At 34.6% G+C, this 25,986-nt stretch overlaps 6 protein-coding genes across 8 annotated transcripts; all 6 read right to left on the bottom strand.

Moving 5' to 3' along the window:
* Positions 1 to 182: 182 nt before the first annotated feature.
* On the bottom strand, positions 183 to 2,284 carry LOC132192940 (uncharacterized). The gene is made up of 5 exons (XM_059613185.1): positions 2,242 to 2,284; positions 1,558 to 1,863; positions 1,177 to 1,497; positions 937 to 1,122; positions 183 to 729 (listed from the first exon to the last, which is right to left on the bottom strand). Exons 2-5 carry the CDS (start codon positions 1,636 to 1,638, stop codon positions 238 to 240), a joined length of 1,080 nt encoding a protein of 359 aa, XP_059469168.1. The 5' UTR covers positions 1,639 to 1,863; positions 2,242 to 2,284; the 3' UTR covers positions 183 to 237.
* A 484-nt stretch (positions 2,285 to 2,768) lies between these two features.
* LOC132192879 (uncharacterized) lies at positions 2,769 to 5,368 on the bottom strand. Its single transcript, XM_059613069.1, has 5 exons — positions 5,333 to 5,368; positions 4,532 to 4,846; positions 4,131 to 4,451; positions 3,849 to 4,076; positions 2,769 to 3,350 (listed from the first exon to the last, which is right to left on the bottom strand). The coding sequence occupies exons 1-5, from the start codon at positions 5,345 to 5,347 to the stop codon at positions 2,856 to 2,858; spliced, it is 1,374 nt and encodes a 457-aa protein (XP_059469052.1). The 5' UTR covers positions 5,348 to 5,368; the 3' UTR covers positions 2,769 to 2,855.
* An 843-nt stretch (positions 5,369 to 6,211) lies between these two features.
* On the bottom strand, positions 6,212 to 9,000 carry LOC132192820 (uncharacterized). 2 transcript variants are annotated; one of them, XM_059612986.1, is made up of 5 exons: positions 8,772 to 9,000; positions 7,618 to 8,291; positions 7,338 to 7,565; positions 7,188 to 7,226; positions 6,212 to 7,018 (listed from the first exon to the last, which is right to left on the bottom strand). In XM_059612986.1, exons 2-5 carry the CDS (start codon positions 7,870 to 7,872, stop codon positions 6,524 to 6,526), a joined length of 1,017 nt encoding a protein of 338 aa, XP_059468969.1. In that variant the 5' UTR covers positions 7,873 to 8,291; positions 8,772 to 9,000; the 3' UTR covers positions 6,212 to 6,523. The 2 variants fall into 2 exon arrangements, with proteins under 2 accessions (XP_059468969.1, XP_059468970.1); XM_059612987.1 differs by lacking the exon at positions 7,188 to 7,226.
* Positions 9,001 to 9,487: 487 nt separating this feature from the next.
* LOC132192846 (uncharacterized) lies at positions 9,488 to 11,363 on the bottom strand. The gene is made up of 3 exons (XM_059613022.1): positions 11,037 to 11,363; positions 10,498 to 10,725; positions 9,488 to 10,259 (listed from the first exon to the last, which is right to left on the bottom strand). The coding sequence occupies exons 1-3, from the start codon at positions 11,289 to 11,291 to the stop codon at positions 9,765 to 9,767; spliced, it is 978 nt and encodes a 325-aa protein (XP_059469005.1). The 5' UTR covers positions 11,292 to 11,363; the 3' UTR covers positions 9,488 to 9,764.
* A 1,540-nt stretch (positions 11,364 to 12,903) lies between these two features.
* Positions 12,904 to 15,609, bottom strand: LOC132205908 (uncharacterized). Its single transcript, XM_059635285.1, has 5 exons — positions 15,180 to 15,609; positions 14,817 to 15,125; positions 14,057 to 14,377; positions 13,717 to 13,947; positions 12,904 to 13,445 (listed from the first exon to the last, which is right to left on the bottom strand). The coding sequence occupies exons 1-5, from the start codon at positions 15,420 to 15,422 to the stop codon at positions 12,945 to 12,947; spliced, it is 1,605 nt and encodes a 534-aa protein (XP_059491268.1). The 5' UTR covers positions 15,423 to 15,609; the 3' UTR covers positions 12,904 to 12,944.
* A 73-nt stretch (positions 15,610 to 15,682) lies between these two features.
* LOC132205909 (uncharacterized) lies at positions 15,683 to 25,592 on the bottom strand. 2 transcript variants are annotated; one of them, XM_059635287.1, is made up of 7 exons: positions 25,440 to 25,548; positions 24,826 to 24,932; positions 23,431 to 23,512; positions 17,763 to 17,895; positions 16,710 to 17,099; positions 16,095 to 16,305; positions 15,683 to 16,036 (listed from the first exon to the last, which is right to left on the bottom strand). In XM_059635287.1, the coding sequence occupies exons 3-7, from the start codon at positions 23,470 to 23,472 to the stop codon at positions 15,820 to 15,822; spliced, it is 993 nt and encodes a 330-aa protein (XP_059491270.1). In that variant the 5' UTR covers positions 23,473 to 23,512; positions 24,826 to 24,932; positions 25,440 to 25,548; the 3' UTR covers positions 15,683 to 15,819. The 2 variants fall into 2 exon arrangements, with proteins under 2 accessions (XP_059491270.1, XP_059491269.1); XM_059635286.1 differs by lacking the exon at positions 24,826 to 24,932 and having other exon boundaries at positions 25,440 to 25,592.
* Positions 25,593 to 25,986: the final 394 nt, after the last annotated feature.

Below are 25,986 nucleotides of genomic sequence, written 5' to 3'. Positions count from 1 at the left end.
CAAATTTTTTGGTTATTTTCAAAACATATTCTCAAAAGTATTGTTGAAAGAATTATCTATATTATTATCATCAGATTATAATTATTAATTTGTATTTTTTGTTCATTAAATTACAATTTATTTTCGTCTCGAATTTAATTTTTAATCATTTTCAGGCTAATAAGCCTAACGATTTTCTCACTTTTCTTAAACAATTGTATTTTTTGCTTTTTTAGTAAACAAAATTCCGTTCCAATTTTATAGGAACCCAATTTCTTTCAGCCTTTGCCTCGTAGCTTTTATCAGCCGGTCTTTGTATTTCCAAATTGAAGTGTCCACCGTTAAATTGACGCCTCTTTGCAACTTGCACTCGTCCTTTTCTATTCCATCGCAGTAGTGCTGCATGTGCACGTCCTTCAAGTCAAATCTGTGCAACGGGCACCAGCCATTGGGGTACCCGATGCACTGCCTGGGCAGGTGGTTGTGAAGGGCGAACACGAGTTGCGGGTTGTGGAACGATTTGACCCCGTCTCCAGGAGGCTGGGGATCCATGCTACGATGCACATTCTGCAGCACACGCATATATCTGGGAATGTCGGGGTACCAATCCTGTAATTCGGCTTTGTCGTCAGCAAAATACACATTGCGTGCCACAAAGGCTGCGGGTGGTGGTTTTACATTTGCTACTTTCGGGATGGTTATTTTGTAAATCAGGTCATGCCATGTGATGGTGCTCAATGGCAAAATCACCTGAAAATTTAAATTTTATTTGTTGAAAATTGAATTTTTTCAAATATTTAAAATTCAATGAATATCATCTCAAAGAGAAATAAATAATCCTAGAATGAAAACAAAATTTTCCAGCTAGTTTGAATGTTTCTTTCCATATTATTAAATTAAATTCAAAATAATTTTTATAGAACGTATATTTTGCACATGTGAATTTTCAAATCTAACCTCATCAACATCGACAAGAACGATGAAGTTGTACGTGTTCATGTATTTGTAAAGACAATCATTGTACTGGACGACCTCATGAAAGAATTGAATGTTGCTGTGAAAATCAGGCATTGATGTTTTGATCACATCTACAAAACCAGATTTCACATAATAGTCTAACACTTTAGAGACGTTGGGATGGACCTTTCAAAATTCAAATTGAATTAAATTAAAAAAAAATTCCTACCATTCATTTACCTGCAATTCATAAATGACGATTTTATCAGCGCCCAAAATTCTGTGCATTTCCAACCACTCAATGAGCCTTATTGAAAAGGCCATCCTTTCTCTGAAATTCAGAGCTTTCACACAAACTAGGAAATTTTGTTTTTCTCCCAGTAAAGGTTGGTTGTAATTGACCCTCAGGTTGTTTGTGGCATTGTCACAGGGGTGGGCCACCAACGAGACGGACTCAGGTACGCGATCGTTAAAAGGAACTCTGCAGCTGAATATGTACGGGTGCAGCTCGGCGTCCTCGTAGTTCCAAATTTTGTTCCACAAATAAAAATTCTCAGTAATCTATCAAAATTGAAATAAATTTTTATATCTACAAGGTATTATTTTTTTACTCTAAATTACATTTCCAAATGTTGGTTTGTCTTCACCCTCGAACCAGAATTGACAGGAGAGATTTCTGAAGTAATCCCTCTTGTCCAGCATTCCGATAATCCGGACAAAGGGACCGGTGTCTTTCAAAGTCCTCCGGTTGTCAAAGTAGGCGCCGAAAAGTAAGAAATTTTCGTTGGGATAGTTTTGTTCCTGCCAATACTTATTGTTGATTTTCACGTTGGAAGCGTTGACGTACAGGGCGCACGTATTGTTGAACTGGGCACCCCATTCAAGTTGCAAACGATGGAAAACCAAATTTGAATTTTTCTCAGCGACCTTTATTATTGTAGTAGAGTATAGAAAAATTTAAGGAATAGTTAATTAGTTGTTAAATAATAGGGGGATATTAATAAAATGACGATGTTAATAAAGCCTCTAAAATTGTTGAATTGTTTTCTGATTTTGCTTTGCAACACCAATGATTGAAGTCAATCTATTCATAGTTCAAAAATGTAAATGAAGCAAAGTTTTATTGCGAACAGAAAAATTAAATAATATTTTTCAAAAAATAATAAACTGAAATTTAATTATACTTTTAATTTAAAACTTTGTAAAATTTCAAAGCATAGATAATTTTTGTTTAATGAATGTAAAATCTTTTTAAAGTTTGAAAAATGCATGGTAATTTTTTAATAAAACAATTATTATACTAACCTTTCTCAAGACGATATCTTTTGTTATATTGGTGTTGCTGATTTTATCAGAATAATCCGATTTTAAACTCTTTAACATATTATTTAAATTCCCAGTCAAATAACTCTGCAAACTGAGGTGTATGATAAACGTTAAGATAATAAGCGCTATAAAAGAAATGACAAATTTTAATTTCTTGCTTTTCCCCATTTGATTTTCAAGAGCTATGCTCTTACATCGAGGCAGTTAGTTTGAAAAATGGAATTATTTTGACCTAGATTTTCAGAGCAACGTCAAGCAAAGCACTGAATACCTCTTCCTGTTCAGCGCAGCAAATGTTCCGTCTGGTTTCATTAGTATATTTCGGAAATTTTATAATATAGTTTGTGTCGCTTTATATGATTTTTGCTTCTTTCCATCGTGAAAAGAAAATTACAAATATTCTTGCAATAAAAAATTTCAAAACTCGATTCGATGTGAAAAAATGAGTCAAATGATTCTGCTCCGTAAATAAAATGCAAAAATTTGGTGAAATTTTCTTTATCAAAAATTTAAAAACAAAGTAACAATTTTAGTTTAAGAAATATTTTTACATATAAGGCCTGAAATTAATAAAACTCACACTCGCATTATTTTTAAAAGAACCCAATTTCTTTCAGCCTTTGGCTGGTTGCCTTGATCAACCGGTCCTTGTACTTCCAAATGGAAGTGTCCACCGACAAATTGACGCCCCTTTGCAACTTGCACTCGTTTTTTCCCTTCCCGGTGCAGTAGTGCTGCATGTGCGCGTCCTTCAGGTCAAAGTCGTGTACTGGACACCAGTCATTGTCGTAACCAATACACGATCTGGGAAAATGGTTGTGAAGGGCGAACACGATTTGCGGGTCGTGGAACGACTTGACGCCGTCCCCAGGTGGAAACGTGTAGTTCACGTTGCGTTGGACATTCTGAAGGAGGTGCATGTATTTGGGAATATCAGGGTACCAGTCTTTTATTTCGGCCTTGTCGTCGGCGAAAATCAGGTTGCGCGCCACAAAGGCTGCAGGTATTTTGTCTGTGTCGTTCACTTTCGGGATGGTCTTTTTGTAAATCAGGTCGTACCACGTGTCAGAGCTCAACGGCAAAATCACCTGCAGTACATATAAATAATCCTTTAATTTCTTTAAAAAAAAAATCATTAAAAGTGTGTGTGTGTATTTAATTTATCATCTACGATTTTTAGGATTTTTTGCTTCTTTAATCCTTTCTTTTTTTAACATATTCTTGTTTGGTGATTTGAATTTAAAGTCGGCTTTTCCTCAATGGGTTTTGTGAGTTGTTTATTGTTAAAGAAAAATAAATATCCTGCTCTACATGTTTCACACAGAGTCTTCTCTCGACCACCGCCGAGAAAGCTCAAAGCCCGCAGCCGAAACATGTTGAGTAGGATATATTGTTTTTTTCTTAAATAAACAACTCACAAAACTCATAGAGGGAAAGCTGACTTTTAATTCACCACGAATCAACCCTCGATCGTAAATTCTACTTCAGAAACATATTATATTCTTTTTTTTTTTTTTTTTAACATTCTGATTTTGTCTGCTGGTGCAGGACTAAGAATCCATAATAATTTTACTGTGAAAGCTCACCTCGTCCATGTCAACCAGCACGATGAAATTGTACATGTTCATGTATTTGTACAAGCAATCGTTGTACTGGATGACTTCTTGAAAAATTTGGACATGTAGATTTTCCACCAAAAATAACGACATAAGATCAGGCACGTTGCTGTAGAAACCAGGCAATGAAGTTTTGACCAATTCCACAAACCCAGATTGTACGTAATGTTCCAAAACTTTTGAGGTATTTGGATGCACCTTTAAAATTTAATTTCAGATTAAATAATATATAAATAAAACTATTTTATTCACCTGCAGCTCGTATATGACAATTTTATCAGCACCCAAAATTTTGTGCAATTCCAACCACTCAACCAGCCTGATTGAAAAGTCTGCCTTGTGCCTGTAATTCAGGCCTTTCACACAAACCAGGAAATTTTGCTTTTTCTTAAGTAGAGGTTGGTTGTCGATGACTTTTAAGTTGTTTGTGGCATTGTCACAAGGGTTGATCATCAACGAGACGGACTCAGGTACACGATCTTTGAAGGGACATCTGCAGCTAAATATGTAGGGGTGCAGCTCGGCGTCCTCGTAGCCCCAATATTCGGGCCACAAATTAAAATTCTCAGTAATCTATTGATAAAATCAGAAAAAAAATTATGATTTGCATCATTGAAAAATATTCGTGATTTTAAGGAGTTTCCGCATTTTACATTTCCAAATAATGGTACATCTTCATCCTCGAACCAGAATTGACAGGAGAGATTTCTGGAGTAGTTCCTCTTGTTCAGCATTCCGATGATCCGGACAAAGGGACCAGTGTCTGCAGTGTCATTTAGAGCCGCCCGGTCATCAAAGTAGGCGCCGTACAAGTAAAACGTTTCGTTTGGGTAGTTTTGCACCTGCCAATACTGGTTGTTGAATTTCACGTTGAAAGCGTTGACGTAAAGAGCGCATGTATTGTTGAAACGTGGCCCCCATATTGTCAGAGGACGTTGTAGAATCAAATTTGGATTCGTGTCAGCAACCTTCATTTTAAAAATAGATAACCTTTTGTTGAACAAAAATATCGGAAGCATTCAATTGATTTCTAATTTTTTTGGCAAGAATGTGAGAATTCTATTAAAACAGTTAAACTCGTGGGTACTTTTAACTTTTCTCTCTGATTCAATCATGGGACGTTTTTCAATACCAATTTTTTTAAATTTTTTCCCTAGATTGTTTGAGATTTTGTTTTTAAATATTAAAATTATAAAGTTTATTAAATTTGAATGCACATTTTTTACATAATATATTATATAATTTTTATTTATTCATAACATTTTTGGCATGTTCAAATCGCATATATTATAATAAATTGGCTGCGTCATCCTCAGTAGTTTGTGAAACAGAATGCTTAACATTTTGTTTTCATTGCTCTCTTTAGATTTAAGTGGTTGAAAAAAATTAAAATTATTTGCTTCTGTAATGTTTATGGTAAAAAAAAAATGATTTAGAAAAAAATTTATACTAACCTTTTTCAATATCATTTCCTCGGTAATGTTCGTTTTGTCGATTTTATCCAAATTAAAGTTCTTGAAGGAAAAATTTTTTAAATTTCCAGTCAGAAATCTTTGCAAACTGAAGTGTACAGCAAATGTTGCAAAAATAAGCGTAATTAAGGAAACAAAAAATTTAAATTTCCCGCTCTTTTCCATTAAACTTGCATCTATTCAAATTTTCAGGATTGTGCTCCAAACGCCAGGCAGAAAATGTGAAAAATGGAAAAAGACTTTTATCGCATTTTACAGCTGTGACCTGAATTCAGGATGGCACAAAACTAGCGCTCATTCCTTTTCCTGTGTTGAATCCATACGTCATGAAATGCGACAGCAGTTTCATCTGTATCTATTAAATTTGCATTGAATTTTTTGTGTAAATTCCCATTTTTTTTTTTTTTTTATTTAATAATTTTAAGCAAATATATAGTTTTGAAATATTTTCACCAGATATCAAAATCTGACATCCACAGGGGGAGGGGGGGGGGGTGATAAAATGTAGGTAATTCTCCTTACTTTTATTTAAGTTTGAATCTGGAAAATCACAATTTATAATTATATCATATATTTGTTCATCAATATTTTCAAACAACTAACAAAAAATTGATCACATCAAGAATGACAAAATGCACCAAATTAAAAAAAAAATGACAAAGCATTGAAAGCACAGTCAGGAAGAATGGAGAAATAATAGCTCTTTGCCAGCAAACAATTTTTATTAAGCTATACTGCACTCCATTACCAGTGAGTACTAAAATTTTGACACAAGTTAGGAAAATACTCCGCGGAAAAGTCTTTCAATGCGAATGACTGGTCATTCCTCATTGTCAAAATACGAACACCGTCGAGGTTTTATTTCATTCTTTCGAGATTATTCATTGTTGTTTCGCTAAGAATTTATTTTATAAAGACGTAACAAAATTCCATTTTTATAAATTTTAAAATTAATTTTTGTATAACTTACAAACAATTCTAGAATTTTGGGCTTTAAATCATCTTTCAATAAAAATTTGAGAACAATGCAGCGTTTCATTTCCTTGTTAAAAATCTTGGATTCTGTTGCCTCTTTGCAGCTAGTTGTTTTTTGTAGCGAAATAAATATGACAATTTAAAATGTCCAATTAGAGTGAAGCAGCATTTTGCTTCATGCAACACCTCCACTTTCCTTTACAGTAGTCCAATTTCTTTGAGACTTTTGCCAGTTGCCTCAGTTAGTCGATCTTTGTACTTCCAAATCGCAGTGTCCATTGACAAATTGACGCCTCTATGCAACTTGCACTCGTCTTTTTCCTTGCCGGTGCAGTAGTGCTGCATGTGCACGTCCTGCAGGTCAAAATCATGCACCGGACACCAGCCGTCAGAGTACCCGATGCACTGCCTGGGCAGGTGGTTGTGAAGGGCGAACACGATTTGCGGGTTGTGGAACGCCTTGATCCCAGCTCCAGATGGAAACGTGTAGTTCACGTTGCGTTGGACATTCTGTAGGAGGTACATGTATCTGGGAATATCAGGGTACCAGTCCTGCAATTCGGCCTTGTCGTCGGCGAATATCAGGTTGCGCGCCTTAAAGGCTGCAGGTGGTGGTTTTACATTGGCTACTTTTGGGATTGTCTTTTTGTAAATTAGGTCGTACCATGTGTCAGTGCTCAATGGCAAAATCACCTGCAAGTACATTAAGATATTTTAATAACAAGAAAGAATTAAAGTTGGTAAAAATATTAACTAGGTTTTTATTTAATTTATTTGGAATTATTAAATTTAATTATATTAAAAAATTGAAACCGGGTGAACCTCCTTGCAAAGATAATTGAAAAAGTAAAGGACAGCTGACCCCAAAAGGTGACCTGCGGTCTGCTGGCACTTTAAAAACCTAGGATTTTTAAAAAATATTTAATAATAAATCATTTAAAAATATTTCTTTTATTGAAAATTCTGATTTTCTCTCCTGATAAAGGACGGTTTGTTTATTGTTAAAGCTCACCTCGTCTACGTCAACCAGCACGATGAAATTGTACATGTTCATATATTTGTACAAGCAATCGTTGTACTGGATGACTTCTTGAAACATTTGGACATGGAGATTTTTCACCAAAAATACAGACATGAGATCAGGGACGTTGCTGTAGAAACCAGGCAATGAAGTTTTGACCAATTCCACAAACCCAGATTTTACGTAATGTTCCAAAGCTTTTGAAGTGTTTGGATGCACCTTCAAAATTTAATGTCGGATAAAATTCAAAAACAAAATATTTATTTTTGACCTGCAGTTCGTAAATGACGATTTTATCAGCTCCCAAAATTTTGTGCAGTTCCAACCATTCTACCAGCCTGATTGAAAAGTCCGCCTTATGTCTGTAATTCAGACCTTTCACACAAACCAGGAAATTTTGCTTTTCCTTAAGAAGAGGTTGGTTGAAGTTGACCCTGAGGTTGTTGGTTGCATTGTCACACGGGTGGGCCACCAACGAAACAGACTCAGGTAACCGATTTTTGAAGGGAACTTTGCAGCTGAACATGTAAGGGTGCAGCTCTGCATTTTCATAACCCCATTCCTTTCTCCACAAATAGAAATTCTCAGTGATCTAAAATTTACATTAATTTTTACTCCATTATTGGATTTTTGACTTGCGTTTCCGATAGTTGGTTGGGTTTCATTTTGGAACCAAAACTGACAAGAGAGATTTTTAAAGTAGTCCCTCTTGTCCAGCATTCCGATGATCCGGACAAAGGGACCAGTGTCGTTAAGAGCTGTCCTGTTGTCATAATAGGCGCCGAAAAGGTAGAAAGTTTCGTTAGGATAGCTTTGGACCTGCCAGTACAGGTTGTTGAATTTCGTGTCAAAAGTGTTGACGTACTGAGCGCATGTATTGTTGAAACGTGGCCCCCATAATGTGAGAGGACGTTGTAGAACCAAATTTGAATTTGTGTCAGCAACCTTTATTATAAATATCATTCCTTTTTATTATAAACATTTCGGAAGCATCAAACATTATGTATTATTTCCAGCAAGATTGTGAGTAATTTAAAAAAAATCTTTAAATTCGTGAATTTTAACTGTATTATCTGATTCAATCATGGTGCTTTACAGAACCATATTTTCTTAATTGACATTACATTAATACCCTAATTAAGGATTGAAATTTTTAAGTACAAAATATTTTTAAACTGTTTTAATTTTAATAAACATGAAATCTCATTTTTTTTTCAATACTACGACAAAATTTTTACAGCTTATCAATTAAAAACTTTTATTGATTTTTATCATCTCTTATTATTTTCAATTGGCTGGATTATCTATTTAGTTGGAAAACAGAATGCTACATTTTCTTCTCAGTTTCTCTTTAAATTAAAAAAAATCACTTACTTTTGTGTAAAATAATAATTTTATTATAAGATTGTAAAAATATATACTAACCCGTTTCAATACCAGCTCCTGGGTAATGTTCGTTTTGTCGATTTTATCCAGATACCCCAATTTTAAATTGTGGAGTGCAAAAATTTTTAAATTTCCAGTCAAATAACTTTGCAAACTGAAGTGCACCCCAACCGTTACAACAATAAGTGTAAGTAAGGAAACAAAAAATTTAAGCTTCTGGCACTTTCCCATGTCATTTGTAACTGTTCAAATTTCAAATTTTCAGAATTTGTGCTCTAACAACCAGGTAGTACAAATGAAAAATGGAAACATTAACGTTTATATCATTTTACTTTGACGTACAGGATAGCAAAAAACTGGCGCTCCCAACCTTTTCTAGAACTTTCCACGCGTCATGAAAAACAATAGCACCACAGTAATTTCTATCGGGATGTAAATTTTGGTATATTTCTGATTGGTTTTTTGAAAGAAAAAAAATTAATAATAATAATAATAATTATTAATAATTTTATACTTGGGATAATTATATGTTTTCTCTACCAGGTATAAAAACTCATGATTGAATTCTTGAAGAAAAAGTGGCAAAACTTTAATGACAATAAAGGTGATGAAGTGTAAAATAATGCTCCTTAATTTTACTTAAATTTTAAAATTGAAGACAAGTTTAATCCATAGGAAAGAATGTATCTTTTTATATAATTATAAAATATTAACTTTCATGTCAACTTTTTCTGTATTTATTTGTTTCATACAATCCCTTTAATACTACATTATCAGCTTTCAGCGATTTATTTTATGAAATGACAAGAACAAATATTTTGCGCATAGTAATCAATTCTAGTAGTAATAAATCAAACGAAAAAATAGCTCCTGGTTTTTCAAACAGCTTGTACCAAAAATTCAAGAACATGCATTTAAGAAAGGAGATTCTTTTAGTTGATTCAAAAAGACAATTTTGTTTGAAAACGTTCCGGTGGAGAAGCAGCATCGAGCCTCATGCAACACGTCCAGCCTTTTCACCTTCCCTTCCCTTTACAACAGTCCAATTTCTCTGAGACTTCTGCCAGTGGCCTCAGTTAGTCGGTCATTGTACTTCCAAATCGAAGTGTCCACTGACAAATTGACGCCTCTATGCAACTTGCACTCGTCTTTTTCCTTGCCGGTGCAGTAGTGCTGCATGTGCACGTCCTTCAGGTCAAAATCATGTAACGGACACCATCCGTCAGGGTGCCCAATGCACTGCCTAGGCAGGTGGTTGTGAAGGGCGAACACGATTTGCGGGTTGTGGAACGCCTTGACGCCGTCCCCAGGTGGATAAGTGTAATTCACGTTACGTTGGACATTCTGAAGAAGGTACATGTATCTGGGAATATCAGGGTACCAGTCCTGCAATTCGGCCTTATCGTCGGCGAAAATCAGGTTGCGCACTACGAAGCCAGCAGGTGGTGGTTTTACATTGGCTACTTTTGGGATGGTCTTTTTGTAAATCAGGTCGTACCAGGTGTCAGTGCTCAATGGCAAAATCACCTGAAATTTTTTTTTTAATTTATTTAGTACAAAGTATGAAAATAAAACCAAATTATAATTCCATTTCCTTGATTTTTTTATCAGATTTACTTTTACTAAGAAGAGTTTATCTGAACAAAACAAATAAAAAAAAAAATATGAATGAAAGTAAATTATTTATGTTTCTTACTATTTTCTCTCCGTTTACTGACCTTATCTATTGCTTAGTACCAAAGGTAATTAAAAAAAAAAAACCAACCTCATCAACGTCGACGACGACGACAAAATCGTACATGTACATGTGCTTGTACATGCAATCGTTGTACTGGATCAGTTCGAGGAGAAACTGGATCGCGGCTCTGTGTCGCAGAAATATGGACATGAAGTCAGGGATGTTGGCGTGGTACCCTGGCAAGGAGAATTTGACCACGTCCAGAAGACCTGTTGATTTGTAGTATTCCAACACTTTTGACATGTTTGGATGCACCTAAAAAAATATCAAAGATGAAAAAAACCAAAAAAAATATGTCATAAAATTTAATAGATAGATAGATTGTAAAGAGAGATTTTCCCTTATAATTTTGAATCACTGCCGTTATAAATTTTTGTTCAAAACATCAAACGTTGTTGAAGTACAACAATAGGAAAATCTGCTACTTTAAATTTAATATTTATCAATTTTCAAAACATTTTGTTATTTTTTATTCCTTTAATTTTGTTAAAGAAGCGTGCGATTTAATTAGAGTAGTTTCAAGTTATAAAAGAAAATAATTATTTTTTGATTGAAAATTTTATAACCTGATATTCGTAAATGACGATTTTGTCAGCGCCCAGAATTTTGTGCATTTCCAACCACTCGACCAGTCTGACAGAGGAGTCGGCCTTTTGTCGGAAGTTGAGCGCCTTCACGCACATAACAAAGTGCTTCTTTTTCCCTAGGGGAGCAGGGTTGTAGATGACCCTGAGGTTGTTGGTGGCGTTATCGCAGGGGTTGACCACCAATGATACAGATTCCGGCACCCGATTTTGGAACGGAACTTTGCAGCTGAACATGTAAGGGTGCAGCTCTAAATTTGCGTAGCCCCATTCCTTTCTCCACAAGTAGAAATTCTCAGTGATCTTAAATGTGAATTAATTTTTATTCCAGAATTTGATTTTTGACTTGCGTTCCCGATTGTTGGTTGCGTTTCGCTCTTGAACCAAAACTGACAGGAGAGATTTTTAAAGTAGTCTCTCTTGTCCAGCATTCCGATGATCCGGACAAAGGGACCAGTGTCGTTCAGAGCTGTCCGGTTGTCAAAATAGGCGCCGAAAAGGTAGAACGTTTCGTTCGGGTAGGTTTGAACCTGCCAGTAAAGGTTGTTGAATTTCGTGTCAAAAGTGTTGACGTAATAGGCGCAAGTGTTGTTGAAACGTGGCCCCCATTCGGTCAACGAGCGATGGAGAACTAAATTTGGGTTGCTTTCTCCCATCTGATAAATTAGGTCAAATAATTAGAAGTACATCAAAAATCAAATTTGAATTTATATATAATTAGACATTATAAATTGTTTTTAGTTTTAATTATTGAATTTTGCGCCGGCCTTTTTTTACTCTTTAAATCTTGAATGAAAATTAAGATAAGTGAAAAAAGATGAAAATTCAGGTAAATATTTTAATTCATTATAGAATCTGACCTTTTTTAAGACCAAATCGTTGGTCACATTTATATTGTCAATTTTGACAAAGTTTTCCAGCTTGTTGGCAAGAATTGTTTTGTTGAAATCAGGGACGATTTTAGGAAAATCCTGAACCGACGAAAAATTCTGAATGTTCAAGCACATCGTCACAATAAGAACGCCAAGCGTGATGGCGAAAAAGGTGAATCGCCATTGCTCGATGTTGCACATGTCGTCTTTAATTCCACTGATTTTCACTCCGTGTCACGTCCATGAGAATACTTCCTGCTCGTTTATGAGCTCACAATGTTACGCAAGTTGTCCTCCAACTCCAGAAAAATGTTGCACAGCGATTTTCTGATTTGTAAAACTTTTCTATTTAATTTTGCTTTTTAGAAATGGGCAAGCTGGCTGCCACAACGTCAACGGAAGTTTGCAGCCTTTGTGACGTGTTTTTCCATCACATGCAGCAGTCACTCCCTCGAATTTCCCTGAGCGTACAATAGATGAATGAATAAATGAATGAGGCTTATTAAACACCTAGTATATAATGCTTGGAGTTTTTTATTTTTCCGCCAATTTTCTTTTGTTTTAATTTCATATATCTGGTGGAAAATATAGAAAAAATTAAATAATATTTAGATATTTTTATAGTACATTTCATTGATTTCATTATGGAGAAATATTTAATTTGCTGCTTGAAAAAGCCAAATTTTTATATTATCCAGTTCTCAAATTCTTTTATTTATAAAATTATTATTTTATCATTAAGTATTTTTTTTTCTTTTTTATAAAAATCGTGGAGCAACATAATAAACCTAGAATGAAAACCAATTTAAAATAAATTGTATTCCGTACTTCAAACACTTTTTGTAAATTGAAAGCTATAACACTCTGGGTGGATTTCATGAAAAAAAACCCCGGTGTTTTTCGCCTTTTTTTTTTAAATATATTCATTTTCTAACAAAATTACACAAGAATTATCTTTAAGTCAAAGTCACATTTTTTAAAAACTCACACTGTGCGTTCGTTAATCAATATGTTAATTTTACAAGAAACCAACATCCTTTAAAACTCTGGTCGTGGCTGCAACGAGCCTTTCCTTGTACTTCCAAATTGACGTGTCCAATATGGTCTCGTTTTTGCCCCGAAGGCGCTGGCACTCCGGCTTGTGCCTGGCGATGCAGTAGTGCTGCATGTGGGCATCGGCCAGGTCGACGTCGTACAATGGACACCAGCTGTCCTTGTGGTTGATGCACGCCCTGGGCATGTGGTTGTGCAGCGCCTTGATCATCTGCGGGTTGTGGAACCCTTTGACGGCGTTGCCAGGACCCGTGTGGCTCGCGTTGCGATGCACGTTTTGCAGCATGTGCATGTACTTGGGTATGTCGACGTACCAGTCCTGATACTCGGCCTTGTCGTCCATGAAGTGCACGTTGCGCACGATGTACGAGGCAGGGGTCATTTTCAGGGTCCAGTTCGTAGCCTTCGGAATGACCACCTTGTAGATCAGGTCGTACCACGTGTCGGAGGTTAAGGGAAGAATCACCTGGTTGAGTGACAATAAACTTAAACTGAATGTTTTATTTTGTAATTCCGTATTCATCAAATATTTATTACACTGAAATCTATATTGGTAAATTTTAAATTTTTTATCTATCTTGGTACTCTTTGTTTTAAAGCTCTTAATTTTTTAGTTTTAAACCAATATATGTATAAATTTTTAATTTACGATTTTTTTAAATCTTCAATTAATTTTGGTTTTGTGAAAAATCATCAAATTATAGAATTTTTTTCAGCAGATTAAAAAATTTAATTACCTCGTCAATGTCGACTAGTACAACGAAGTCGTACATGTACATGTTCCGATAAAAACAGTCGTTGTATTGGATCAGTTCGTGCAGATATTGCACTCCCCACGCTCGCTGGCTCATATACATTTGCATGAAATCCGGAATGTTTGGTAAACCGCCTGGCAGGGAAGTTTCGGACACTTCTATGAATCCTGACGGCAAGTAATAATCCAAAACTTTCGTCACGTTTGGGTGAGTCTGGAATTTTTGCAAAACAATTTCAAACTTTTATAACTATTTTTAAAAATTATTCACAATTTTTTATTAAACTTTTTTTTAGTAATGAATTTTGTGTCAAGAAATTTACGCCAAATTTGTAGAAAACTATTTTGTCAGCGCCGAGAATCTTGTGGAGCTCAATCCATTCGACCAGTCTGATGGCCAAACTAGAAAGATGCTGAAAATTGAGCGCCTTCACGCAGATGACAAAGTTTTGCCTTTTTCCCAGCGGTGCCGGTTTGTAAATCACCCTGAGGTTGTTTGTGGCGTTGTCGCAAGGGTTGGCGACCAGAGAAACGGACGCCGGGACTCGACCTTTCGATGGTACCGAACAAGCCAGGAGGTATGGCTGGGCAGGTGCTTTGTCGTTGCCCCAATAAGTGTACCACATGTACTGATATTGCACGACCTAGTTAACAAAATTATTGTTACGTCTCAAACATTTTAAAATTATAAAATTGAAAGTATGTTAAAATTTTTATACATCAGCTTCATGTTTTTTGTCCAAAAATGTAAAATCGCATTTATTTTCACGTTTAATTTTTATATAGCAAATTAATTAAGTCTGCTTAAAACTTAGCTATGTAAAAACCAAATGGACTAATATTGAAATCAATAAGTATAATAGATTTTTTTTAAATTATTGCTATTTTTATCAGACTGATTTTTGATAGTTACGTCAATAAAAGGGTTCTATTTTTTCAGGCAGAAATATTTTGTGCTCAAAAATGCACTGTTTGAGATATATTATGATATGATTGAAAATGTTTTGAAATTCCCTCTATACAGGAAAATCAATGATTAATAATTTTATTTTAAAACTTATTTTTTAACTTGTATAATTTTACCATTGATATTTCCGGCTTTGGGTCATTATGGTACCAGAATTGGCAAGTGACATTTTCCGTCAGATTTCTAACGTCGGTCATGGCTAGAATTCGAACAAGTGGTCCGGTCCCATTTAAAAGAGTGCGGTTGTCGTAATAAGCGCTGTACAGATAGTACGTCTCGTTGTTAATTTTCTGCACTTGCCAGTAGACGTTGTTGAATTTTATTTTGTACACATTCGCGTAATTAGCGCAGCTTCCGTTAAATTGTGGTCCGTTATCGTTTACATCCCAGTGATCCATGGGCAAATTAGGGTTTGTTTCCTCAATCTACGTAAAAAGCTTGATATTTATAGAAACTAATTAATTAAATGGGAAAATTACTTTTTTCAATATCTTCTCGTTAGTCATGTTGGTCGTATCCACTTTTAAAACGGTCTCCGAGAAGTTTAAATTTTTAAGTAGGGAAATTTTTGTATCATTCTCTAAGTGCATGTTGGATCGAATTTCCTTAATTTCCCAAATTTTCATTTCCGAATCATCTTCTGAGCGTCGGAATGTATAAATTACAAAGCACGTTATTACCAGAAGAGCGAATTTCAACAGAAAGCCCTGCTCGTTCCTCATTTCCACGCGGAATCGGATCTAGGGAAATGAAAAATCAACGTCAACCAATATTCGGCGTTTGCGCAAAAGCCACGTCCACTACCAATCATTTTCATGTGGCGAGTGTTCCAGTTGTTTCTACTGATCTTGCAAATAAATCATGATTATTACGATTTTTTTATTCCTAAACAGTTTTAAATCAGAAATAATTAAAAATCGAATATAAATTTTTCACCGCTGCAATGAGGAAAGAACTTTGACTTTGAATAATTTTTGTAACATTTTCAATTTCAATGATTATTTTATTTATCTTAAATTAACACCTTAATCGTAATAAATAATTTCTTTAAATTCGTATTACAAGATGAAAAAGAATGAATTATTTTTTCTTTCTCTAAATTCTAAAGTAACACAAAATTCAGCAGTCTGCGTCGTAAATTTCCTCCTGGCTGCAGTCGATCGTCTGCAGGAGGTCTTCACTCAATCGTTCCTTACAGTTCACCATGAAAGAGTCACACTCAGTTTGGCAGGTCAGGGGCAGGGTCACGTTCGAAGGGTCCTCGCATGGTGGTTGCAAAAGTTTGCACACAAACTCGTAAGCGCCCAACGGGTGACACTCCGAGTCAACAATCTCCCTGTAAATTAATTGCTTTGTTTAAATTTGTTAATATTTTTTTAATATAATATTCGAACCTGAAACGGACAAGATCGTCTTTGACCTGCTCTATATTTCGGTGGCCAAAAATGTTCGGATAGACGGTGGAATTCTTGTAATTGCAGTAGTCCAGGGAGGACATGGCGCACTTCGGGGGTGCTTCAGTTGTTGTGGTGGTCACCACCAGTTGCACGGATTGGTCAGACACTTGCAGCATTGGCTCCTCACTATCCATTGTTGTCCCAGGCTCTAAAATAAAGCAAAATGAAATTTATTTAAAAAATATTGAATCGAATTTTAAGAGAGTTCTAATAATAAAAAATTAATAAGAGATAAAAAAAATATATAGGTAATATGAAATTTGAAATAAATTTAAATAATTTCAAAATTGTTTAACTATTCCATTTTGTATTGGTCATATTTTATTTTCAGATAGAAGTTCACAATTCTGACCAATTTTTTGTGAATTTTTTAAAATATGATTTTAAAACTATTTTTAACCTCATAAATATTTATTATTGAGCATTATTATTATTATTTAAAACGATTTAAAAAAAATAGCTCTGAAATAATCAACAGAGGCTGCAATCTTTTAATTTAGTTTTTAATTAACCTTTTTTGTAAAAAAAAACATCAATTATGAAATAAACTACCGCTTATATAGATGCTTTGTGGGTCAATGGTAAGTCTGTTGAAATGCTCGGACCGGACGGGTTCCGTCCTGTTGACCAGTTTGTGAAAGAGGACACGCAACTGCTCGCTGGTGACGTTGGCCCTCTCTTTGTCGTATTGCAGACGGAAGTGAACGGCCATGCCCTTCTCGTCCACGCCATCCAGCGCCAGGATTTCGCTCCCGACAAACCCATGCCGATGTTCCGATCCCCGCACAAGCAGGTTTATTAACTCTTTGTAGCTGCGCGTCTTCTTCCGGTAGGCGGTCGAGTTGGTGTCAACCAGTGACGAATCAAATGGGTCGCCGGAAAGCACCCGAAAATTTGCTCGAAAGTACAGCAGGGACGATTCTTCATCCTCCATTGATTCATCTATTTTTTTAAGAAGAAAATATGTTAAAAACAAATAATTATCAGGGTTTCTGAGCATGAGCGTTTTCATATGCTCAACTAATCTTGCTCATGAGCATGCTCACCTCAGAGGGTGTTCAATCGCATCGCATTTGCTCTTGAGCATGCTCACTTGCATGTGCTCAATGCTCATGCTCAATAGTGAGCTAAACGTCATTTAACTTATTTTAGAAACGTGATTTCACAAATTTAAAAAAAAAACTGATATATCTGCTCATGAACATGCTCACTTGTAGGGTGCTCACTCGAATATGTGCTTAATTAGACCCTTGCTCAACGCTGCTCATGAACGAAATTCAGCTCAATCTTGCTCATGAGCAGCTCATGCTTAGATTCTCTGATAATTATAAATATTGAGGACAGATTTCTTTTGCCTTTTTATTTATTTTTATTTTTATAATTCATTTGTTTCTCACAGGAGAGTACGAAACTTTAACTGTAAATTGAATTTTCTTGTGAGAATGCCAATGTTATCGGAAAGGTTTTGAGGTCGCCGCCGAGTTACTCGAAACAGTCCAATATAGTTATCGCTGATAGTCAGTGCGCTGCCAGCAATTTTTAACAGTTACCGCACCTCAAAAATAAGTGCGAAGACGGAAATAAAGAGCTTTTATTTGCACTTACATGCCACGTACAAAACCAGGGAGGCCAGCAGCAGGAATGTCAAGAAGGTGGCTATTCCGCAACAGCACCACTTGTAGTTGGTGTTGAGCTTGTGTCGCGTGAAGCGGAGATCATATCGGCCTGATGAGGAACTCTGCAAAAAATATTTCAATTTAATTGATTAATAAAAAAAAAATTCACAAATATTCTAAAATAAATCAAATATGTATTTTAAAAGAACTTTTTAAGCTCTCGAAATTTGATTTTAGGTTTGTTTAAATTTTCAATAAGTAACATAAAATTAAGCACAATGACCGAATAATTTTTTTTTTTTTAAATGTTACAATCTTCAACAAAATGTTTGAAAATGCAATTGCGTATCATTGTACTATTTTTTTAAAGATAAAATTTTTTTGATTACATTTTGTTTAGATTAAATGATAAATTTTTGCACCATACGCGCTGATGGGTTTTTTGTGTGGTAAAAATTAATTTAATTTCAATGGTTAATTAGGTGCGTCGGAGTAAAGGACGTTATCTAGATTTATATATTCCTTTCCTTTGTAAAAAAAAAACTGAAATAGTAGAGGTGCATGACGACGAAAAGTGCATCTCTCTGCATGCTGATGCATACAAAGATTCTTGTTCTAAATGCGTGTGAGAATTATCTTTTTTTCTTATATTATTATTATCTTATTATTTTATTATCTTTGAATCGCACCCCAACAAAACTTTTACTAAAATGACTTTTCTACAAAATATTAGAGAAAACCAACAAATAATTTTTGTGTACTGAATTTAAAAAATTGCGTTTAAAGCTTCAAAGCGTTATTTTTTACTTGAAGGAATTGTAGAGCCGGCAATATAATTATATTCATATTTTTTTACTATATTTTATTCACAACCTAATTTACATTGCATTCTTTGTGTCCAGATTACTGTGAGAATTTTTCTACAAAAGAGCCTTGAAATCAGAAACAATGCTCCTCATAAGGAAGTCGCAAGTTCATTTTCTGCAGAAATGAAAGATGCTCGATTCGAAATAATTAAATGACGAACATCGCTTCTCACTTTAACATTTGAATTTCGCTTTTTCGTTTTCTCGCCGCACACCGCAGATTTCGGTTCAAAGACCACAGCTGGATAATATTCTTGCCGATTTTTGGAAACCGCATAAATTTCGCGGCCGCCGCCGACAAACAATGCGAGACCGCGATTTTAAAAGGCAGAACGCGCGCGCACACGGTGAGAAAAACCATCCGGGCAGAACTGTCGAAAATATAATATCAACTCTCAAGGTATAACATGATTCCCATGTCATGCACTCGAGCAGGTAAAGCTCGACATTTGAGCCGCACATTCACTCTGCACCGTGTGTGCCGGCGCCAGCTGGGGAAAGGTGCAGTTTTTTTAAATTAAATATAATACACGTACATACGTACACACACTATCGAGAGTAAGAAAAGGAAAATTCTTCGTGAGAGCCAATCTTCGCTTGCGACACATTGCGAGTAGTAATGAACCTTTTCTGGATCACTTACATATTATTATATTTTATAATGCGATATCGAAAAATCATGCGAGCAGAAAATTGCGCTGTTTGCTGCAAAATTAAAGAGAGTGTTTTTTTCTTAAATTAAGTGTACTTGTTTCAGATTTCATAAGACGCGAATAAAATTGTTAATTTCTATATTGAATCGTTTCATTATTTAATTTGGAAATATAAATTCATAGATTTTAATTTAAAAAAAAAATGTTTCCTAAAAAAATTTTGTTTGCTACTTCAATTGATAAGCTTGGGAAAAATTGATTTAAGAGCAAAAATTAGCTTGTATTTTGAACATATTTTTCTGGTCAAAAGTGCAATGGTCGGAAGCTTTTAAGTTTTCCTTGGGTTAGTTTTGGCCCTGATTCAAATAATTAGACACTTTATTTCAGTGTTGAACGATAAACATTTGAAATAATGAAAATTTTAATAAACATAAAGACCAGAAATAAAACCAGTAGCTTAAAATTTCAAAACTTCTCCGCTAATTAGTTGGAGCTCTTGCTTATTGTTAGTTGTAAGGAAGTGATTACACATTCAGAGTAGCGAAAACTGACAGCCTGACCATAAACTAATCCCTGCCTGATTGCATGTAACGTGATGCATGCGTCTATTAAGTTTCGTGTTGCATGTAAACGGCGGAGGATCGGTTGCAAGTTGAAATTCAAAACGCGCAGAGCACTTTGGATTTACGGCAGGTGTTCGAGGAGAAAACTAGTCTTGTGTGGCATTTAAATCAAGAGAGCAGCCAACGAACTCGAAAGAAGAAAGAGAGTTGCAATAATTACTTTGTAACGAGAAAGAGAGAAAATATAAGGAATTCAGACAGGCGCAGAATAATTATTTGATTGAAAAATAATAATAATAATTAGTTTTGCTCTAAAATTTTTATACAAAATAGCAATTATGAGATTTTTGTAATTATTTGGGTTAGAAAATTTTGATAACCGGTAATTTGAAACGAGTTTTTACGACGAAAGAAGAACACTAGAAACAGTGGCTGACTTTGAAAAGTTCCGTTAAGGACCGTGTCGGAAATCAATCCTTGTCGCTTCCACAGAAGCCGTGAAAAATATTATTCCCAATTAATTTAACAGACTTTTAATTGCGACCGAAAGAGTGTTTAATCCACCGCAAAACCATCACTTCACACCACACTTCCCAACGAACACACGAAAACAAAGCCGCAAACGAGCTGTCAAACAAAAATTTCACGCGTCCGAACAAAAGCCGATGAAAAATTATCAAGTGAAAGAGGAACAAAGCTTTTTGGATCACTGATCAAAATTAGAGAATAGAGAAAGCATAAATTTTTTTTAGCACAATGAATTATTCTATTTTTCAATAATTTGAGAACCAAAATGTTAGTTTATAATTAATTGCCTAGGGTACATTCGGTAAATAAAACTTTCTAGTTTTGAGCGACGGCTTCCTGTGTTAAATTGGGAAATGTTGAGCTCTGATCACCTGCTTGAGTTGGCTCTAATTCATTCTGCACCTGCACGGCTGCAGTCACCGAACTGGACCAGTGCGACATTTCAGATCCAGTCGCCGATGAGAAAATTCAAGCCACTGCCCGACCACTCATTCGAACGAATCAATCTCATTGTTCTTTAACAAAAGGGTTTCCTGTATAGATTGCCTGAAAATTATTCTACTGCGGTGTATTTTTTACAGAAATAATATTTTTCCCCAAGAAGATTTTCAATTAAAAATGTAAAAAATTTATAAGACGATTATAATCTTCAAGGTTTTTAGACCGATTTATACACATAGAAAATGTAAACTTTTGACTAAAACTTAAAAATAAATACAATCAATTGATTGATCACACAAAATATATGTAGTTTTACAAAATTTCCAACAGTTTAATTTTACCAAAGAAAGATTCAGGCAGATAAAAATTGATATAAATAAAGTGATTAGTTAAAATATGAATTATTTATATTGTTAAAAAGTTTTTTACACCAAGTCTTATGGAATCCATTCAAAATTTACAATTTTTTCCAATTTGATAGAAAATTAGCTAAATTTTCCTCGTCAATACTTCACTTCTTTTTATTCGAATATAGAGCAAAAGAAATACGATGATAAAATATTAAATTTTGCATAATATAATTTAGTATTTTATCATACTTTTTTCAGTATCGAAGACAAAAAATTACTGTAAGTGTAGAAAAATCTAATATATATTTGTGACAAAGTCTCTTATTTCTCACCGGATTTTCACCTCAAAAATTAGAGTTGTAATTAACAAGATTCTCTGTGTGGTAGGTGCCTTGTTTTGATTTGCAAGTAGCAACTCTCTGGCAAATGGCAAAACAAGCATCTGTGTATTTTTTCTTTCGCGCCAATTCACGCCTAAATTGCGAAGGTGCCAGTCTCTCTGCTCGCAGCATCTCATCTGTTTAGCGCGTGGGAATGAGAAGAGCAAACGAAAATGGGTCACGACGCAGAGCGACGGCCGGTAGCCGACGAGGAGAGAAAGATGCACGTTTATTGTGTTTATACATTATCGCCGCTCATTAGTAGGCGGCTGGTGCACCTGCCATTCCGTTAAGCACGACACACGAGTGAATCAAATCACGCATTTTGCACCACACACGCTTGACGAATGCTTAAAAAATGGAACGATATTTTGGATCGAGGTCGTTTAATTTCATCTTTTCGTGGTTCCGGCATAAAAATCCATAAAAACAATCTGCATTTTATATCGATATTTAAATTTATCTCACTCCAGTTTCAAAATCTTTTGAGGAAAATTTTACGAATATAAAAAAAATACCGCAGGATTAATCTTCTATCAGATAAAAAAAAATGTTGCGTTAAAAATATAATGATAACAATAAACTATTTCTAAAAATAATTAAATATAAAAATCTTAAATCTTTTGTAAAGCTGTGTTTTGGATCAATGGAAGATTCATTTATTGTAAATATTTTATTCAGCCCTTTAAAGACTCCGAATAGTTAACTTAAGTCTTGACAACAATTTTATGTCTGGCAATTATTGAAAAACAATTTGAAATTTTAACCAACACATTGTTGGATGAAGTCTTTCATTGCTCACTTGACTATGTACTTAAATTATTTACAATAACAAAATAATTAACACTTATAGAATTAAAAACTAGTTCAAAATTTTGTAGTCCATTAATAAAATGAGGAAATCTAACGAGCTTAGAATCAAATCGCAGCTAATTGTGAGACGCACAAATTTCTCCCAACCGCACTATATTTTTGATTACGATCCCAATCTATTCGGTTTGCCCTTTGGCCCTTGTGCTCTCGATTTACTTGCGTCACCTTCAGAAAAGGGGAAAGGAGAAATTGAGTTTTGCGGCTGGTGATGAGCGAAATGGAAATAATCAGATCGAGAGAGTACAATTTGAATGTAATTGCGTGCGACGTTTTCTTTCTTCGACTTATTCGAGTGTGAGCGAAAAAAATTAATCCGATCGCGACGAGCGCTGCTCGTGAGACGAGGCGAACCGATTTAATGATTTTTGTTTCAGCTTCACGACGGGAGAGATTTTCGCTCGTGCACAAAATCAGACTGACAGTCGAACGATTTTGTTTTTGGCACGCTCCGTGAATTTGCAGCGTTTCACACACCGCTGCTTGCTTGTGGATGTGTTATCTCTCAAAAGAGCAAGCAAAACGTGATTCCGAAAGCGAAATTTACATATGAATTTTTTTTAGATATTATCATCTGAAGGTTAAATTTCAAACCGTAAAATATTAAAGAAAAAAATTTCACAAAAATTAAAATAAATTAATCCGTTTCAAAATATTTAGTTCCTTAACTATACAAAACTTAAATATTACATTCAAAAAAGAAGAATGTCAGCAAGCGAGTGTTTCCATTCTTGGAAAAAAATTGAATATTACATAAATTGATATTTGGGAAAATATTTTTTAGAAGCTATTAAAGCTACAGGATTATATTAGGGAAGAAATATTTAAATGTCATTCTATTATATTATATACGCGTGCTTTAAAATTTGAAAGCTTTAATGCTGAATAATGAATAATAATATTTCGTTGTTTTTTTGGTGCTGCTGAGAAAGGTATGTGAGCTTAATTTTGCAGCTGTTCTTCCCCTATTACATTCCACCCCTGAAAAACAACGCGGTCCGCTCACCTTGGAGTCCAGTGAGAACTTCCGTTTCGACGAATTGTCCATTGTTTTTAATGAGGCTGTCTCACTTCCGGCGTTCCATCATCTGAAAACAAAATACGAAAAAATGTAGCTTTTAATTATAATAATTAGAAAAACTAAATGATTTCTTGCGGTCATTATAATAGTAAGGTTCAATAAATTGCCTTTTTCTTTTGTAAGATCCATTTTGAACTTTTTATTTAAAATATAAGCGCCTTATGACGCAGTTGCTGTAGGTGAAAGGACCTCATACAATGATGTGACTAATTTTTGGCCCAGAAGGAGCACATACGCTTATGTCGGGCACAATTGAAACTGCCCACCCACATTCACCGGTGCAACTTTTATCGACACAAAGCATCATTTATTCTTCTACAGGCAGAGAGTGAGAGGCGTGCTAGGGTGACTTGCGATCGGTGGAAGAGAAGTTTGATAAAAGAAAATAATTTAAATTGTAAATTGTAATGAAATATTAAAGTAGTTCTTGTTTACTCATTTCACTTTTTAATTATTCATTTTAACAATACTATTATTGATATATATATAAACATTTAAAATTTAATCTTTGTAAGTAACTTTCAGTTAGTTTAATTTTGATGATTAATTATTTACAAATGGAGTTGAAAAAGCATGAAAGAAAAATTTAAAAAAATTATAGCACTGACTATTTTTTACGCGTGGGCGTCTCAAGAGAGACGCCCTTAAAATTTTCCTTCGAGAAAAGTCTCTTGTGCAAAATTTTAGACTGTTTAGACCATGTAAGAAGTTATCGGTTACAAAATAAATGAAATATTTATGTATTTAAACCTTCCACTTTTAAATTTTTAATTAAGAAGTAATTGAGGTAGACCATCAATTTTAACCAATAAAATATAGGCGCCGACAGCTATTATGAACAAAACGCCACTCAATTACACATAATTTCTTAGGGGAAAAAAGTATGCCTCTTACTTTCTTAAGCAAAAATCATCAGCGCTCTCTCTATCCTCTAATGAGCCGCTAACGGATGCTGGAGGATAAAAAAACAGAGACACTGAAACGGGGACAGATTGACATTGAGAGAGAAAGAGGTTTCACGTAATTCGATATGGAATTAAGCACTGATTAAATATAACCTAGCTTCTATGCAAACATTTACAAATCTTAATAGTGTATTTTATATATTTTTTTTCTACCTAAATAACTTAAGTTTGAGTTTAAGCCAATGCTATATATTTAATATTTATTTAGAATTTTTGTCGATTTTTTTTTGGCAACAATAAATTTTTCTGGCCTTGACAGACGTTTGTGTTAGCCAGGATTCGGCTAGTTTTTGGATCTCCGGCATTCATTTAACGCTTCATTAGTCATTTGACCTACAAAGAGTGGTAACTGAACCTTGTATTTGTCATCCGCGCTGCTCTTGCTCAACAATACTTCTTGGATGTACTGACTAGCAAGTAGCTCCCGGTGGCCAAGGAAAGATTGATTGGTCTTTGAAATAACTGTAGAGTAGAATAAAAGGTGATTTTTCTGTGAAGAAATAAATGTCACCTCAGGTGTCAAGTGCCAACAATGGTAACACACTTAAAAAATGCAAATTCATGCATATTTTCTAGCACAAAGTGTGCAGGGTTTTTTTCAATTAGGAGAAAACAATTTAAAATATATTGAAATCATTTTTATAGAAAGAATCGAATTTAGAGTTTCTGTTAAAGATCTTTTAATTTTGACAAATTTGAGTCCTAATTAAAATTTTTTTGCTGAAATTTGTTATATAAATATTATTAAATAATATATTATTAAATTTAAATAAGAAATTATAGAAATTTTCTTTAAGAAAAAGGTTGACTGAAGATAATTCTAATATCAAAAGAATAATTCCAAAATCAATAGATTAAAAAAAATTAACATTTGAAATCAAAACCATGCAAATAAATTTATCCAAAATTTTCTTGCGGGCCAATGGCCCAGGTAAAAGCTGCGATAAACCAAAAAATAGCTTTACATACTGTTATCAGCTGCCGAGCCGGGAAAAGCAAGCGCGCAGGTGGTAATCCTATGAGCGGAGGGTAATTGCGATCCACTTCCGAGCAAATCGAAAACACAACTGGCGGACGTCAGACTGCGTTGAGTCTGCAGGCGCGCGCGCGAGTGGCGGTGCAGCAAACGAAAAGCTAAATGTCTCGACCCTTTCTTACCTGCACGGCGTCCGCGCCATAAAACTATGAGCCAGCAAGGTACCGCTATACAGCTCACAGCGCTGACCTACTGCCACACAGGAGAGCCGTGGCCAAAAGTAGGATAATACTAACTTCTTTTAATCGAAAAATATATTGAATACAGTTCAGCATGTAAATTAAACTATTAAAAAAGATCTACTCTCTATGGAATTTATTAAAAAATTTAGAGCTTGTAAAAGTACGGTATCATTTTAGGCCGACTAGGAATAAGATTAAAATACAAAAAAATAATTGAATTATTGATTTTTTTTAAATACCAGGAAAAATTTATTAAAAAATCAGAGTTTTTTTAATAATTAAAATTTATAAGTAAAAA

The sequence above is a fragment of the Neocloeon triangulifer genome, unplaced genomic scaffold, assembly GCF_031216515.1.
Source record: "Neocloeon triangulifer isolate White Clay Creek 2 clone unplaced genomic scaffold, ASM3121651v1 ptg000003l, whole genome shotgun sequence".
Taxonomy (NCBI): domain Eukaryota; kingdom Metazoa; phylum Arthropoda; class Insecta; order Ephemeroptera; family Baetidae; genus Neocloeon; species Neocloeon triangulifer.
This window is presented reverse-complemented; position numbering and strand designations above follow the sequence as displayed.